This window comes from Bombyx mandarina, chromosome 22 (genome assembly GCF_030267445.1).
Source record: "Bombyx mandarina strain Sakado chromosome 22, ASM3026744v2".
NCBI lineage: Eukaryota > Metazoa > Arthropoda > Insecta > Lepidoptera > Bombycidae > Bombyx > Bombyx mandarina.
This window is the reverse complement of record NC_143228.1, coordinates 3109426-3126544: the sequence shown is the minus strand read 5'-3', so window position 1 is coordinate 3126544 and position 17119 is coordinate 3109426. Positions and strand designations below refer to the sequence as shown.

Sequence of the window (17119 nt, the reverse complement as noted above, 5' to 3'; positions counted from 1 at the left end):
GTTTAATCAATCGAGATAGCGGAAAATATCTTTGGATGTTAATTGATTCTAAACACTTTGTTTTGAATCATTAAATAAACATCATGGTGTCGGGTCAGTCCAAACGGTTTTTGATACCGGTACGGTGACTCTTGACCATGAAAATAAAATAAAACTGTTATCCGTGTTTCGTGTTCGCGAACCAGTTTTCGGTGTGTGGTACAAATTTATGATAGAAGTTAGCTAATATTGGAATATTGATGACATAATTGTACCATCACAATTCAGGTATAATAAAGTCGATTGATGGATTATGAAAACATATAAGTAAAACTAATTTATGCATTTTTTGTCTTAGTTTGGCAAAAGAAATCACGAACGGCCGAACTCTCAGACTTAAAAATAAAATTTGCTTCGGAGCGGAAATAATTAGGACGTGTGCGTAGGGGTTGGTTCATAAGTACAGCTATTTTAGTTTGCTTTCCTATCTAATATATAATCGCTGGTAGCCTCAAGGGGCTGTTTCATTTACAAGCTTTTAGGTTGGTGAGCTCATAGGGCTTATTCTGAGAGAAATATCAAATTAGTGTTAGGGTTAGTGTCCTAACGACTGCAGTGCTTCGCGGAAGCTACCACTGAATCGAAATCGCTATCCACTGAGAAGATCCGGCGAGGAACTGAGTGAGTTTTGCCTGTGGATTAAGTTGCACGTCGAACTCTCCGTAGTATTTGAGAAATTCGAAATGATCGATGACTGATGCTTGGAATGCCTAAAAGCACCAAAAGTGGATCGGGAGGATCCGAAATGACGTGCCTAGAATGTCGGTGTCTGTGTGTTTCCAGTCCTCTGGGTTGGGTATGTAATTAAAGGGTTCTTTGAGTAACGACCCGTTCTACCCGTGGACGGATTTAGGCAGATTTTGGTTACTTACTATGTATTCACTTACTATAGAGGTTCATAAGGGCATCACTTATCCGCGTCTGGGTGGCATCCAAATTGTGAGGTTTACGAGCTCCGGTAAATAAAGTCATTGAAAAAAAAAGTTACGAATTCAAGATCAAACTGATTATCGGAGTCCATAATCGTTACAAAATAAACGCCACTACGTTGAAGCTTAAGGTGAATGTGTCAATAATATTGGTTCTTTATTTAATAGAAATATTAGTGATATTTACTTTATCACAACACGCTTATCGCCTTCAACTTGTGCCAAACGTCAATGGCTCATCCCAACCTCTTCAAAAATACCAAATTCGTTTTTGACAGTAACACACCTAAAAATAGCAAGCATATGAGCTCATCAAATGGAACTAAGCAATGTTTTAAAAATTATAAGAAGGATTTCCATGTTTTTTTTTTCTTTGTTTTGTAATACAAATTTAAGTTATATATAAGAATTTGGTTACCAACAATCAAATACCGTCTTTCATCTCAATGTCCGTTCGTGATATCTCTCGAAATAGTTCTTCTTTTAAAAAAGCCTGAACAAAACAGCAGGTCATTTACACAAATCAGAACAGGTAGGATAGCCTCAGGCGAACAATTATTCAACTGAATAATTTTAAGCAAGCCTACAAACCTTATTAAGTATTTGTCAACCGCTACGCTTAAGCGGTTTAATTGTCAGTATAGAATTAAGATATTACTTTCAAGGACCATGGGCGTTATTTCGGAAACAGTAATCTGTTTATAAAATATTCATTGGTACAAATAAATCAATTAAGTAAGATCAAAGTGTCTGTTTGTGCTGTCAAAGTATAGCTTATTATTAATTACATATTAAAGTACTTACGGCGTATAACAAAAACGATTATAATTTATTTTGATTGAGTGTTTGTTTTAAACATTAACAAGGAATTCGTTTACTTGGAATATCATCCATGTAATGCTTTGTGAATATGGATTCATAAATATGTCAAAATATTGCTGACTAGTTCGTCGTTTGTCGCTTTGATTAATAAAATTGTCGGATTAAACATTTTTTTAAAAAACACATGTATAAAATTTCATTGCTTTAAATTTTCATTTAATGTTGTTGTTGTAGTCCTAGGGTACCCCGCTGGTATATAGGACCATCACAAGTTGTCTCCACTTTACCCTGTCTTGCGCTTGCTCCTTGACATCACTCCAGGTCCCGTTGGCAGTCCTCATCTCACTCTCCACGGTGCGTCGCCAAGTGTGTGCAGGGCGACCAGGTCTTCTCCTGCCAAGCGGTTGCCACTCAAACGCGATTAATGCTGCGTCGTAGAGTGTGTCCTATCCAACGCCATTTCCGATGAGCAATGTCTTGCGCGATGAAATTTTGGTCACATTTAATCCAAAGGTCTTTAATAGAGATAGTGACTGGCCAGAATATGCGGAGTATCGACTTCATTTAATAGATCAAGAATAAATAGACTATCCCATTATGCATAAATTTAATAAACCACTAAACTAAGTCACGTTAATACCTTGCACATTCCAGATCCGAAGGTTGTGTTACAAAACAATGTTACTGATAGGTTAGATAAAATAACAAGACTGAATTTGCATTGGTATTCGGGGCGTTGGCATGTGGCTGCATTATAGAACAAGACGTGAAAAGAGGATTATGACACTAAATAACTCATACGTTATTAATTTATTAATAGATACAATAAATATTTATCACTAGTTTTCGAAGTCGCACAAAAGCTCGTTTATATGTGAAATTATAATTATAATAGTGAAATAACGGTAATAGAACAGTTAAAAAAACACACCCACACAAAGAAAATCTAGGTGTCAGCTCTGTTACACACATTCAAGTATGATTGACATGAATGTACAATAAGAAAAATTATAAATTCACGCATCTCTCATAATATAAATAATTACACTGAAATTTTTATTTTATTCATAATATTAATTCGATAAAATAGTATATACACACATATATTATATAACATAAATAATACGTTGGCAGCCAAGTTTTATATTGTCAGATTTGTATATATGTGTATTAAAAAAAATTATAATAAATTTTTAAATATGCCGCGTAGATAACGATACCAGATTTTAACATAACATATATAATTGAATCTTAATTAGTATTCTATATGATAATTATATGTACATATAAGCAATGTATCAAATCACATCTATCTATGCCAAATTTTGATACACTAACTCAATATATTGCACAATACAAATATCAAGTAGACATTTCACCAAACTGACGTGGCTCCACAAATTTTAAAAATTAGCATTTTTGATTTTTCAAAAGTATTTTATCATAATCAATGTCCGCGGTACTTAAGCTAAGACTGCATTCAGCAGAATGAACCTGCTTCATTTGAATTAGCTGCAGAGATAAGACGACTTTATCTATCTATATAAAAAATGAATTGCTGTTCGTTAGTCTCGCTAAAACTCGAAAACGGGTGGACCGATTTGGCTAATCTTGGTCTTGAATTATTCGTGGAAGTCCAGAGAAAATTTAAAAGGTGAATAAGTAAGAAAATGCTCGAAATTATATAAAAACAAACAATTTTGTTTTTCCTTTGATGTGTCCTCCGTCGGACGGATTCCTTTTGTTTGATTTAAGTTTATTTTATACAAAAGTTTAGGTCTTTTATTTATCGATTGAGGCACTACGAAGTCTGTCGGGTCAGCTAGTTTTATAATAAATTTAAATGTGAACTTTCTTAAGCCCCAAAAGTAACTTGTTTATTCCTACTATTCTTTAACATGTTTTACGTACATAATCATTTGTTTACGTAATACAAATGATTCCTATCGGCTACCAGATACAAATTACAATTGTCAATGTCAGTTTATAGCATTGAAGGTCGATCCGGAAGAACAAATTTAAATTGAACCCTAAATCTAAGTGACAGTATAGTTGAAATCGGTCTAAATAAATCAGAAACGAAAAGAGCTTAGTGTTGGAGCATTATTCGATTCGGACATTATTGTTAAAATTGTAAAAGGTACAGATTTTGTTAATTATGCTTAGTGCAAGTAAAATATCTATCAATATGTATTAAATATATATTTAAACGTACTTACAAAGGCATGATTTGGGATCTAAATCCTGGTTGGGGGCTAGATGACAGTGTGTCATTTATCCCGGATTATTTATTATTATAATATTGTCATTATTTGATCATTTATATCTGTCAAGATTAATAGTATTACTGGCATCAACAGGCAGTTTACGCCATGATTCTTCTCATATATTGGAACAGACAGATAATTTTGATATTGCCGCGCTTGTGGTGCTAAGTTGAAATTAAATTGTAATGCGTAATAATGCCTGTCTGATTATTCAACCTAAAATACATGATTTTTAATTCAGCTTCTATAGATTATTAAGAGAGAGAGACTCATAAATTCATAAACTTTCAGGTAGAATAGAAATCTAAATACGTATGGTGAAAAGTTTAATAAAATGCGTAGGTCAACTTCACAAAAGTTTCTAAGACTCATAAGTAAAACTGGTGTAAATAAGTATTATAAAAAAATGAGAAAAACCTTATTGTTCTAACATTTGAATTATTCAAACAATCCATAGGTATATTCGGATATTTACAAATTCGATTATCATTTCACATCTCTGATTGAATGAAGACATCCTACCCATTCAGGTAGATTTAGATTACGGTTGATTGATGACCAAATCTTTTTATTCCGTTGGCTAATATTTATTTGCGAATGTGATTGATCGATTTTGTCTCATAGTTCTATAGCTAGGTTAGATTCTTCGATAGTGTAATTACACGGAAAACACATTACTTAATCGAGCAATTAAGAGTTATAAATCATATCAGTGTTCTAAACTCAATGGCGATGTAATGAAATATTAACTTAGATTGTCCTTGGCGTACTGGATCTATTTATTCTTGTTTCGTCAGACCCACCTGTCGTCTTTCAAATAAATCTGTTCACTAGCTAGAACTTGATAGATCTAGAACTTAATCTAGGTCTTTATCCAATCCCTTTGTTTTGAAAGTATCCAAGGTCTCAGCTCGTTCATGTGTCGCCGTCGCTTAGTGAGAACAGATTTAAATTATGTACATTTAACAATCGGTTATCAAATTAACTGATTAGAGAAATAGTAGATTAATTATGTGCTAGCTTCTTAGTAGCTATTGTGTTTGTGTGTGGAGCTCTTGAGATTCTACCAACAGTCAATTTCGCGGCATTGGTTATTTACAGACTTCTACTATCTATCATCCATGACTTGGTGTCAATATCTTTTACGAAATTCCATTCATTCGTGATCGATTAAAAAACGTGCAAACATACTCAATTTCAATATTCTAGTATAGATAATATTATTATATATTAATACTAGCTGACCCGGCAAACGTTGTGTTGCCTTAAATAAGATTTCTAGGGAAATTCTACTGTAGAAAAAAAACCTCATATAACCACATAATACCTCATTATAAACAAAAAAAAATATCCAAAAAATTCAAATAAAAAATAAATGTTTGGGGTGAACAACCCTTTTCACTTAGGGGTATGAAAAATAGATAGTTGCCGATTCTCAGACCTACTGAACATACTATTACACAAATAAAACCAAAAAACATGGTTGAAAAATGTATAGTATTGTATAGCTCTCAAATATATTAAGTGTATAATCTATGATGTATAGTGAGTAAGTAAGACAAAATGTCCCCATTTTGGCGGGAACGCGAGGAGTGAAGTTGTGTGATTTGTTTTATTTTGTCCATTTAGTGTTTCTTCGGGCTTAAATGTGTAATAATGGTCGTTTATTAACTGTTTAATAAAAGCCGCTGGACGTAACTTCTCGGGATCCTCAAAAAAGTTTTGAAAGTCGTCGTGGCCTAAAGGATAAGACGTTCGGTGCATTCGTATGAAGCGATACACCGGTGTTCGAATCCCGCAGGCGGGTACCAAATTTTTCAAATGAAATACGTACTCAACAAATGTTTATGATTGACTTCCATGGTGAAGGAATAACATCGTGTAATAAAAATCAAACCCGTAAAATGATAATTTGCGTAATCACTGGTGGTAGGACCTCTTGGGAGTCTGCACGGGTAGGTACCACCACCTCGCCTATTTCCGCCGTGAAGCAGTAATGCGTTTCGGTTCGAAGGGTGGAGTAGCCGCTGTAACCCTAATTAGAACTTATATCTCGAGGTGGGTGGCGCATTTACGTTGTAGATGTCTATGGGCTCCAGTAACCACTTAACATCAGGTGGGCTGTGAGCTCGTCCATACATCCAAGCAATAAAAAAAATAAAAATGTCCACTTAAAAAATCTTAGTAATGACCACCATTTTACTAAGATTATATTTCATCCCATATCATCTCAATTCATTTCATTTAATTTCGTCCCAGTTGATTAGTGTCTCAAATTAATCATCTTCATTTCATTTCACTCCATAGTATCATCTAATATATAAAATTCTCGTGTCACAGTTTTCGTTGCCATACTCCTCCGAAACGGCTTGACCGATTTTGATGAAATTTTTTGTGCTTATCCGGTATCTATGAGAATCGGCCAACATCTATTTTTCATCCCCCTAAATGTTAGGGGTAGTCCACCCCTAAATTTTATATTTTATTTTTTAGACAAAATTTTTTATTTCTATTTTTTTATGATACAACATACAAAAATACATACAATCCTCAATTTTCACCCTTCTACGATCAACCCTTATTTTTTATTTGCTAATTAAAAACTTTAAATTTTTTTGCGAGAATTTTGTTTTTATTTTGTCATGACGTAGAATAAAAAAAATCATATTACTCTGAAATTTTCACCCCTCTACGATCAACCACTATTTTTTATTTGTTAATTTATAAACTTTAATTTTTTTAGCAAGATTTTTATTTCTATTTTGTCATGAATTAAAATAAAAATCTGATGTTACTCTCAATTTTTCATCCCTCTATGATCAACCCCTATTTTTTGTTAATTATAAACATTAATTTTTTTGGCAAGTTTTTTATTTAGTTTTATCATGACTTAAAATAAAAAAAAACATATTACTCTCAATTTTCACTCTTATACGATCAACCCCTATTTTTCCATCCGCAATAAGGTTGCAAGATGGCAATCAAATATTATAATTGTAGTACGATAAATTCTTATTCAGAGTTTATAATTTCAAGTTCCTTTAATTATGATTTTTTTAAAATTGAATTTGATCTCCCGCGCTCGCCGGTCGACTACTGATCAACTATCAATCGATCAGCTATCCCCACCAGGTGTCACCACTGATCCAGCAAACATCACGTAGTAGGGATGGGGACGAAGCCGGTCTCCTGTCTTACTTACTCACTATACATCATAGATTATACACTTAATATATTTGAGAGCTATACAATACTATACATTTTTCAGCCATGTTTTGTTGGTTTTATTTGTGTATCAATAGTATGTTCAGTAGGTCTGAGAATCGGCTACTATCTATTTTTCATACCCCTAAGTGAAAAGGGTTGTCCACCCCAAACATTTATTTTTTATTTTAATTTTTTTGATATATTTTTTTGTTTATAATGAGGTATTATGTGGTTAAATGAGGTTTTTATTTCTACAGTAGAATTTCCCTAGAAATCTTATTTAAGGCAACACAACGTTTGCCGGGTCAGCTAGTTTTTCATAAAAATATGATTAATATCAATTAAAATAAGACATGACTTAAAGGTCTTAGTTACCAGGTCAAAAAATATCTTAAAAAATAGTAAGACAGGAGACCGGCTTCGTCCTCATCCCCACTACGTGATGTTTGCTGGATGAGTGGTTACACCTGGCGGGGATAGCTGATCGATTGATAGTTGATCAGTAGTCGACCAGCGAGGGTGGGAGATCAAATTCAATTTTAAAAAAAACATAATTAAAGGAACTTGAAATTATAAACTCTGAATAAGAATTTATCGTACTACAATTATAATATTTGATTGCCATCTTGCAACCTTATTGCGGCTTTGTGCATAGAATAAAAAAAATATTAATCGGGATGGAAAAATAGGGGTTGATCGTATAAGAGTGAAAATTGACAGTAATATGATTTTTTTTTATTTTAAGTAATGACAAAACAAAATAAAAAACTTGACAAAAAAATTAAAGTTTATAATTAACAAATAAAAAAAGGGGTTGATCATAGAGGGATGAAAAATTGAGAGTAACATCAGATTTTTTATTTTAATTCATGACAAAATAAAAATAAAAATGAAAATCTTGCCAAAAAAATTAAAGTTAACAAATAAAAAATAGGGGTTGATCGTAGAGGGGTGAAAATTTCAGAGTAATATGAATTTTATTATTCTACGTCATGACAAAATAAAAACAAAATTCTCGCAAAAAATTTTAAAGTTTTTAATTAGCAAATAAAAAATAAGGGTTGATCGTAGAAGGGTGAAAATTGAGGATTGTATGTATTTTTGTATGGTGTATCATAAAAAAATAGAAATTAAAAATTTTGTCAAAAAAATAAAAAAAAAAATTTAGGGTTGGACTACCCCTAACATTTAGGGGGATGAAAAATAGATGTTGGCCGATTCTCATAGATACCGGATAAGCACAAAAAATTTCATCAAAATCGGTCAAGTCGTTTCGGAGGAGTATGGCAACGAAAACTGTGACACGAGAATTTTATATATTAGATCAAACTAATTTATTATTACTGGTGGTAGGAACTCTTGTGAGTCCGCACGGGTAGGTTATTTCTGCCGTGTCACAATAATGCGTTTCGGTTTGAAGGGCGGGGCAGCCGTTGTAACTATACTGAGACCTTAGAACTCATATTTAAAGGTGGTTGGTAGCATTTACGTTGTAGGTGTCTATGGGCTTCAGTAACCACTTACCACCAAGTCGGCTGTGAGCGCATCCACCCATACAAGCAATTAAAAAAAAGGCTAAAGTTTGCTTTACTAGAATATTAATGAAATTTAAAGCGCCTCCTAAGTTTTGAACTATGTTGCAGGGTCAAGCGGCCACGCTGGAGAGTATTAGGACGTCTCTATTGTCGAAGTTCCCATCAATGCAGACACCATCGCAGGAGGTGGTTTACGATACCCTAGCCCAGCTGATGCAGGAGAGGAAGATATACCAAACCTCGAGAGGCTTCTTCATAGTGACACCAGAGTAAGTTATTAAATGTTTTTTTTCTTTTTCTTATGCTACCATGAATGACGATAAAATATGATTAGATCGATATAAATTGATTGGTGAATATTTGGCTTTTTATTAATTGCTATAGTTCAAAGACCAGCTTACTGTTCACGTGGTATTGTGGGGTCACCGGTGCTCATATAAGTTACAACGTAATAACGTATATAATTGTCGCCACTGACTTTGAGAGATGAGTTCAAAGTCTCAATTTAATTGTATAATGGTTGTTTTATGACTGAAAACAAAACGAATTTTAATCAATCAGTCAGTTTTAATAAATCCTTAATTTTATACTGTTTCCAAAATATAACATTACAATAAATTAAGTGACAAATTATATCAGATAATTATTGAATGGTAATAATATATATGCCATCATCGTATTTTGAACATGGATGATGTAATTTATTGATAGCAATTCTGTATTAATAAACCAACAATTCTGTTTGTCTGCAACATTAACTATTGGTCCGACAAGTCGCACTTCACGTGTTCAATATTAATAAAATCGCTGTGAGTCAGTATGCGCCGTTCCGAGATGTCGCCAATCGCCTATTGAGGGCGTCTTGTGCAAAACGAACATGCCCTGCGTATTTAAGAGCCCGCCATTTTTGGCACTAAACTTGACATTAAAAGTTTTGATTGTGAAGTGTTTCGATTAGGAAACTGTGAGATTTAAATTATTATTTATTTATTCAAGCATTGAACGGCAAGTGAAGCAATTTTTTTAGAGGCTAGCTGACCCGGCAGACTTTGTAGTGCCTAAAATAAACTTAAAACAAACAAAAGGAATCCGTCCGACGGGGGACACATCAAAAGAAAAACAAAATTGTTATTGTTATTAAATTTCGAGAATTTTCATATTTATCTACGTTTTAAACCTTCTCTGGACTTGATTGAGATATCTTTTCCAGCTTTTCTATGTACATTTTTCTAAGCCATCGGAAAACTTTCCGACTGTTACAATAGATACCTACAATCAAATGTTGAATGAATCCACGTATAATTACATTGTAAATTAAATTACGAACATAATGTGCTTTTTATGCCCGAGACTAATTTGGTTTTTTCTCTGCGTAGGCGTAAAATTGTTTTTGGTGCGCAAAAAGGAAATGGGTATTGTTGTAGCCAACGCGTAATATCGTTGGGTGTCAGGAAACTCCGTAATTTAGCAAAAAATCTCCGTAAGCAATTATATACTGTATACAATTTTAAATAAAGTTTTAAATTGCTGTCTTATTTTTAGTTTGGAGTTTTCGTAGTTTATTGGCTGTTATGTTTTAGGCAATTTTTTCACGAACAAATATCCTTGTTGTTTTTTGTTACTCAAAATTACAACGCCATGATAAATGCGAAAAGGTCTTTCTCGTTTTCTTCATATTTCATGCACCTATGATCATAAATGTAGCGACTCCTTCAAGAGACCACGATCGCACTATTAGCTGCAATCTTGATGTCCATGGACTAAATCCGTCTCCGTCACTTGTAGGACATTCTAGCTCCGCTGCAGACCTCAGCAGTAAAAATAATATATAAGAAAGAACACTGATGCCAAGGATTCAAAGAAAAAAAAACATAAATTATGTAATAAGCAGAATGAACACTAAATGGAACATAGAGTTTGCAATCATTTGATATTTAGCGTATCGACCGACATTGGACTAGTTTGTGACACGATATATTTGGGTTTCGAGGGCCTACAAATGTTAGAAGCAGACCGCGGGCTCAAGGATGTTTTTAGACCCTTACCAGACAAACGACTCTACTAGCATTCACTCACCTGACGTCCGATCTCAAAGTAGCAGGGCAGAGTAGGGGGTTCCCGCTGTCCAACCTATAATCAGACTTGCAGTGCCTAATTCGAGGAATTCCAATGCGATCGTCAACTGGCAACGACGCTGGTTTCCGCGGCACTGTGACCTGTCAGGCCGACCGAGCCGGCCCACATGTGTTCCGGGGACGTATGTACCCTGGTCATTGGAATCCTTTCAATCTGAACAAAACCTTGAACCTATCTGGGGTCTCACTGTAATTGCTTTTGTATTTAGATACATTTTCATTACCAATAAGACAAGAGAAAAGTTTATCTTACGGCGTTGAACGTGAATAGTCTTTTTTTTTTCTATTAACCTCAAGATTCATTCGATGAAGTAACGTTACAATCGATCGATGATAACCATTTTGCTAATTTAGCTCATTACGAACATCTCTATAAGATCATTAGTGCGCTTTGTTAGAGAATTTGTTTTTGAAACATACTCATGGTCGATTTTGCGTAATATTACCGATTGAGGTTAATTAATGCTTTAAGACCTGTCAAATAAAATGCGGTTTGAAAATATCGAACACTTGTTGTTAGACACATGCAGTCCCAATTATGATTGCTACGAAGAAATGAACATACCAACACTGTATGGAAGACCGGCTATCCTCGACCCACGCTGGTTCTGGCCCAGCGGGGTATTCCGTAGGGTAACCCTCTCTAACCGGCGCCATCTAGGCGGGCTTCGGACAGTCTGCCGACCGAGAGGGCTGGTGGTCGTGGTGCCGACGACCGCCATTCCGGCGTCCCGAGGGGGAGGGTGATGGGAGAGATGTGCTCCGCACTAAACGCTTCACTTTCCCCCCTTTGCCTTGTCATGAGTTCTGTCTCATGCGAGGTTTGGAAAAAAAAAAACCAAACGTCCTTTGACCGTCCAAGTGAAAGTCCTTTCGTTGATTTTATTATCCACAATGTGGCCATTTCTTTTTGTAAAGCACTCAGTGGTATAGAAACATGCCCGGAAATACATATTGAAAGAGAATATGAGTAGAGCTGTGGGGTGTACATAATCTATGAACTTGAATTGTTTGAAAAGAGCCAAATCCGAAATTTGTGTAAGTATTAAAATTCTGGAGCCACTGCGTTCATCCACAGTGCGTTTCTAGAGATCTTTTATGCAGCGTACCATCCGGCTTAGGGACAAGCCCCCTCCACGGTGTTACCTGAGCGCTATGACATGTCCTTCTTCAAACGAGGCTTGTAGAGAGTTCTTAATAGTAAACAGCGGCTTGGCTCTAGTTCTCTATATGTCACTCATATAATAACTCAGTGATTATATGAGTGACATATAATCACTCACCATCAGGTGGGTCGTATGCTCGTCTGCCTAAAAAGACAATAAATAAAAAAAACAATTTGTCAATTACTGTTTGAATTGGAATAATGTAGAATCGAAACAATTTTAAGAAAGATCGTCAATCATCGTGTCGCCGTGTATCATGTCATCGTGTATTATGCGACTGTTTACTACGAAATATCAATGTGGCTACATTCTGACTCCCTTTCAAAATTCTCTAGAACTTCTTGAACATATAAACAAATCGCTCGTAGGGCTATAGTAGGGTCTAAATAGAGATTATTTTTCGAAATACGTTTTCATTTTCAGTAGTTCCACCAATCTCGTACTGTCGAAATTACTAAATCAATTCAATGCGATCATGCAATATAGTTCAATATAATTATTTATACAACCATTAAAATCTGTTTATCGATAGTTTTCTACACTTACTTATTTCACACTAAATCGTTTTGTGATCGATTATGTTGACATCACTACGAAATATTGTCGTAGCCTGATTGATATCCGTCAAATTGACGTAAACAAAAACTTTGATGATCTAAAGCAAAAAAAATACCTAACCTATCATTCAGTAAAATTGTTGCATTAAAGTAAGCCTTACTGGCATAAATTATGAGCTATAAAAACGTGATGCGGATGTTCTGATGGAAAAGCAAAGGTCGTGTCATTAATGAGAATTCCTATGAGCCTGCAAAAAATCTCATACCTGGTAACACTGGCGTGGAAATACTGTTCTGTCTCTCAATATTGGTTGAATGACAAAAAAGTATGTAATTATAAAATAAATGAAACTTTGTTTTCTGTGTTAAAGGTCAAACTTGTTTAACACAAATCAAGGTTTCTAATCAAGGATATATTATATGGTTCAATACATTTTCTATTAGTACATTTAAATACTGAGTAAATAAATAAATACTTGTAAAGAAAAATCTTTATTATTTAAAACTCATTAATTTTTAAACAGGATTATTCGTCAGTGTCATGAAGTGAATTCTGTAATTCAGTAAAAAGAGAGCTCAATTTTAATACTGTTTAATTTTTAATATTAATTTTAAAAGAGATTAAGGCTTTTAAATATTGTTTTCTTATTATGTAACAGAAAAGGCAATTAAGTCTTTCATTGTTAATTCATTCTGAAGTACTTCATATCATTTTATACTTTTGAAGTATCATTTTAAAATTTATAGCATTATCTGACATTACCAATATTCAATAGCGACCTAGAGATGTCACAAATTTTTACTATAGACGTAGGTAACTAATGGTGAAGTTAGCCTCACTTATCTTCTAATAACAATAATAAATAACAACCTACCTGATGACATCACGGACATTTTTACTGTGTTAAATAATATTGTTCAAGAACTGAGGCGAATTAAAAAAAATCAGAAAAAAATAATGAGTATTTTAATCTTATGATGACGTAGATGCACCATTTTGTGTGATGACGTAATTATTGAATAAATTTATACAGAGTGTAAGCTAAGCCGCTTTGGGGAAAAATAACTGGTGCCCTTTAATATTTTTTTTAATCCTTACCAAAACTTTGCCTAATTCTAAATGCTTCGAAACGCGTATCTGTATTGTAATATCCAATAGGCTTTTTTGGGTAAATAAAACAATTTCTTCATATGAATGAAAATCCAATTCGTTATTACCAATATATGAATGTCCACAGACGTCGTCGATCCAGATCCCGTTCATCATCAAGACACCCCAACAGCCTAGACGAAGAATGTCCATCTCCCCGCACCATTCTCATGTCAGACCAGGAGGCTCTGCATCAGCTTTACGGAGAGATCACCACGGTTAGGGATGGAGCCGTGACACATCAGTGTGTGCAAACGAACCTGGCTGATGTAATTTGTGGAGGTGAGATCATTAATTTTAAATTATAAATACTTTTGTTAATCATCGTAGATGGGGTGCAAGTTCGCTGACCTTATGCTAAACGGGAGTCCATAGAAATAACAATATGAAAATTGCCACATATAATCGATGTCTTTATTCCTTTTCAATAGTGACCCTTTGAATCGAAATTCACTTAAAGTATCTTTTATGACAGATTTTGATTGTATGGAATATAAATTAATTACACTTTTTAAAAAAACTGCACAATCTTAAGCGCCTTGTGGGACGACCGACAAGGACAGATAAAGGTCACAGAAGCACGCTGTGACTCGACCGCTTCAAACCGGTCATTAAAGATATCTCTGGGAGAGCTTTGAATATAATATAATAAGGGACATAACAGCAGGACTACCATTTACGGTCGATATGAGAAGTATTTTGGATAAAATTACCAATGTAATCTAACTAATTTCTTACTTTGACACGCTTTTATGAGCTTGACCTTTGTCTACCTATTTATCTATGTAACGGAATCTTTTAACGATATTTTCAAGAAATTCAAAAGGTATACGTATAATGAAAATTCGCAGGAATGTCAAGGAACAATTTCGATTTAATAATTTTATTAATTTGAACTAATACTTAACCAGCTATGTCAGGCTGTTTTTATTTTATTTCGGTCTGGAAGATACGATAGTAATACGACACTAAGGAGACTCTACCAAAGTCTCAAGTGTCAAGGTAGGCATTACAACCAAAAAACTTATTTTAGCAGATTTTTAAACCATTAGAGTTTGTTACTTTAGTTAAAAGTTATCTATTGCGATTTTGATTTACTTTGAAACATTTTTTCTATTTAAAAATCACTTTGGTAGATTCATATTTTAATGATGCATCAATAACGATTTTTGCTCTTTTTAGTAATTAATTTCATCTTTTAACAGATTTTTAAACCATTACAGCTTAATTCAAAAATTATCTCTTGCGATTTTGATTTACTTTGAAACATTTTGTCTATTTTAAATTTATTTTAGTAGATTCATATTTTAATGATGCATTAATAACGATTTTCGCTCTTTCTAGTAATTAATTTCAGCAGATTTTTCCTAAAAAAGCACTACTTAGTAATGCATTTAACTTGATTAAAAGCTTCAACCTGTTTCTGAAGAGTTGCATAAGGCATTCATTAAGTTGCGGCCCACTTTATGCATCAACTTAATAGCTTAGGTGACCCGTAAGTTATGGGTCAGCTGAAAATTGCCGCAATGCTCTAGTAATACTTGTTTATATATACTAAAACAGAGATCTAATTGGAATTTTTTAAATGTTGGATTCTTGCCTAGTTTTGAAACGTGAAAAGATTACGTAGATTCTTTCAAAATTAAATATGAGCAGTGGTGCTTCTGGAGTATCTGCATTTACTGACGCAAGGAATGTATTGGAAGCTCGTAGGGGCCTTTCACCATTACTAATGGTTACGGAGAGTACCAAGAGTAACTATACTTGAGACCTTAGTACTTACTCATTTATGCATTAAAAAAAATAAAAAAAGCAGTACATTATACAATGTAATATGTAATGTATGTAATGTACATGTACCTAATTGTACTATTTGAATTGTCCGAACAAGTGACGTACATATAACATTTTAATATAATTTCTACCATTTTTGAATCACTGTTAATAAATAATGCATTATAGTTATACCGTTCCTAAAATAAATGGTGACCCATTTGATATTTAAATTCCAGTAAATTTAAACTGTTTTAAGGTCGAAATAAATATATCATCAATGAAATGCCCGTTTTCTTGGCAAACGGACAAATCCGAATTATTCTAACTGCAAGATGATCTAAATTCCTAAACTCAAATTAATCAAGAACTGGAACACACGGTAGGCCATTTTTCAGCGACACCAAAGTACCCTGAATTAAATCAATGAACGTCCATTTGATGAAAAAACTCAATTTAGAAGTAAATTTTGTTATTTATAATTTATTTATTTATGCATAGATAGGTGGACGAGCTCACAGCCCACCTGGTGTTAAGTGGTTAGCAGAGCCCGTAGACATGTACAATGTAAATGCCGCCACCCACCTTGAGATGAGTTCTAAGGTATCAGTACAGTCACAACGGTTGCCCCACACTTAAAACCGAAACGCATTACTGCTTCACGGCAGAAGTAGGCAGGGATGGTGGTACCTACCCGTGCGGAATTACAAAAGGTCCTACCACCACTTCTAATATAAACGTGCTTAAATGGTCCGAAACGCGCATCGGATTAACATAATATCGACGACGCATTGCAGTCGCATTTTCATGCCGCTACACAGTCTATGTACGCCCTATCAGAAAAAGTGAAACAGGTCAGTGGTGACCTAATTCCGCAATGCGCACGAATTGCCGAAGTCCGTCGCGTGGGCGTTTTCGACGATACTTGAGTCGACTATTATCAAAGCCGGCAATCTGACTTTTGGACAATTATTGGTAAATCAGAAAAACGAATTATTGACTTTGTATTCCATTGGCAGTCACAAAACTCTTCGGAACGACATCTTAGATAAATAACAGGTTAACTATTAACCTTTATTTAATGCAGGTTTTGAACCGTATTCTTTGAAGGAGACGATTATATTCAAATCAATCTGTATTGACATATCAATAACATTTTTTTGTCCAAATGCACAGATTGCCACCTTTGATAATAGACGACTCACTTGTGCATACATTTTGATCGTACAAGAAATATATTTCGAAATCCAAAGTTATTGCTTCATTTTTTGTCGACGAAAACTTTTTATTGCTAACGCTGTGTGAGCATTAAGTATCAAGTAGTTTGTTTACAGTTTGAGACATGAATTGGATGTCTCAATTATTTCGTAAATATCTTGAGTTATCCTTGAAACTGGAGCATGACCGCTCCGTGACAGTAATGCGTAGGTGTTAATCGATCGTGCTCACCTCACATTTTATTAAAAAGTAAATAATGAACAGACAAATTTCCCAAATGTCTTTGTGTATTGAGACTAGATGGTCTTGTAAGTAGTGTAA

The 17119-nt window shown here is 34.2% G+C and overlaps 1 protein-coding gene across 2 annotated transcripts in view; it reads left to right on the top strand.

Moving 5' to 3' along the window:
- The window catches only part of knockout (Stork-head domain-containing protein knockout), a 217953-nt gene that overhangs the window by 174852 nt on the left and 25982 nt on the right, over positions 1-17119 (top strand). For both annotated transcript variants that reach the window (XM_028186941.2, XM_028186933.2), the window contains exons 5-6: positions 8908-9068; positions 13896-14089. In XM_028186941.2, coding sequence (XP_028042742.2) covers positions 8908-9068; positions 13896-14089 — 355 coding nt within the window. The remainder of the gene's footprint in view (positions 1-8907; positions 9069-13895; positions 14090-17119) is intronic.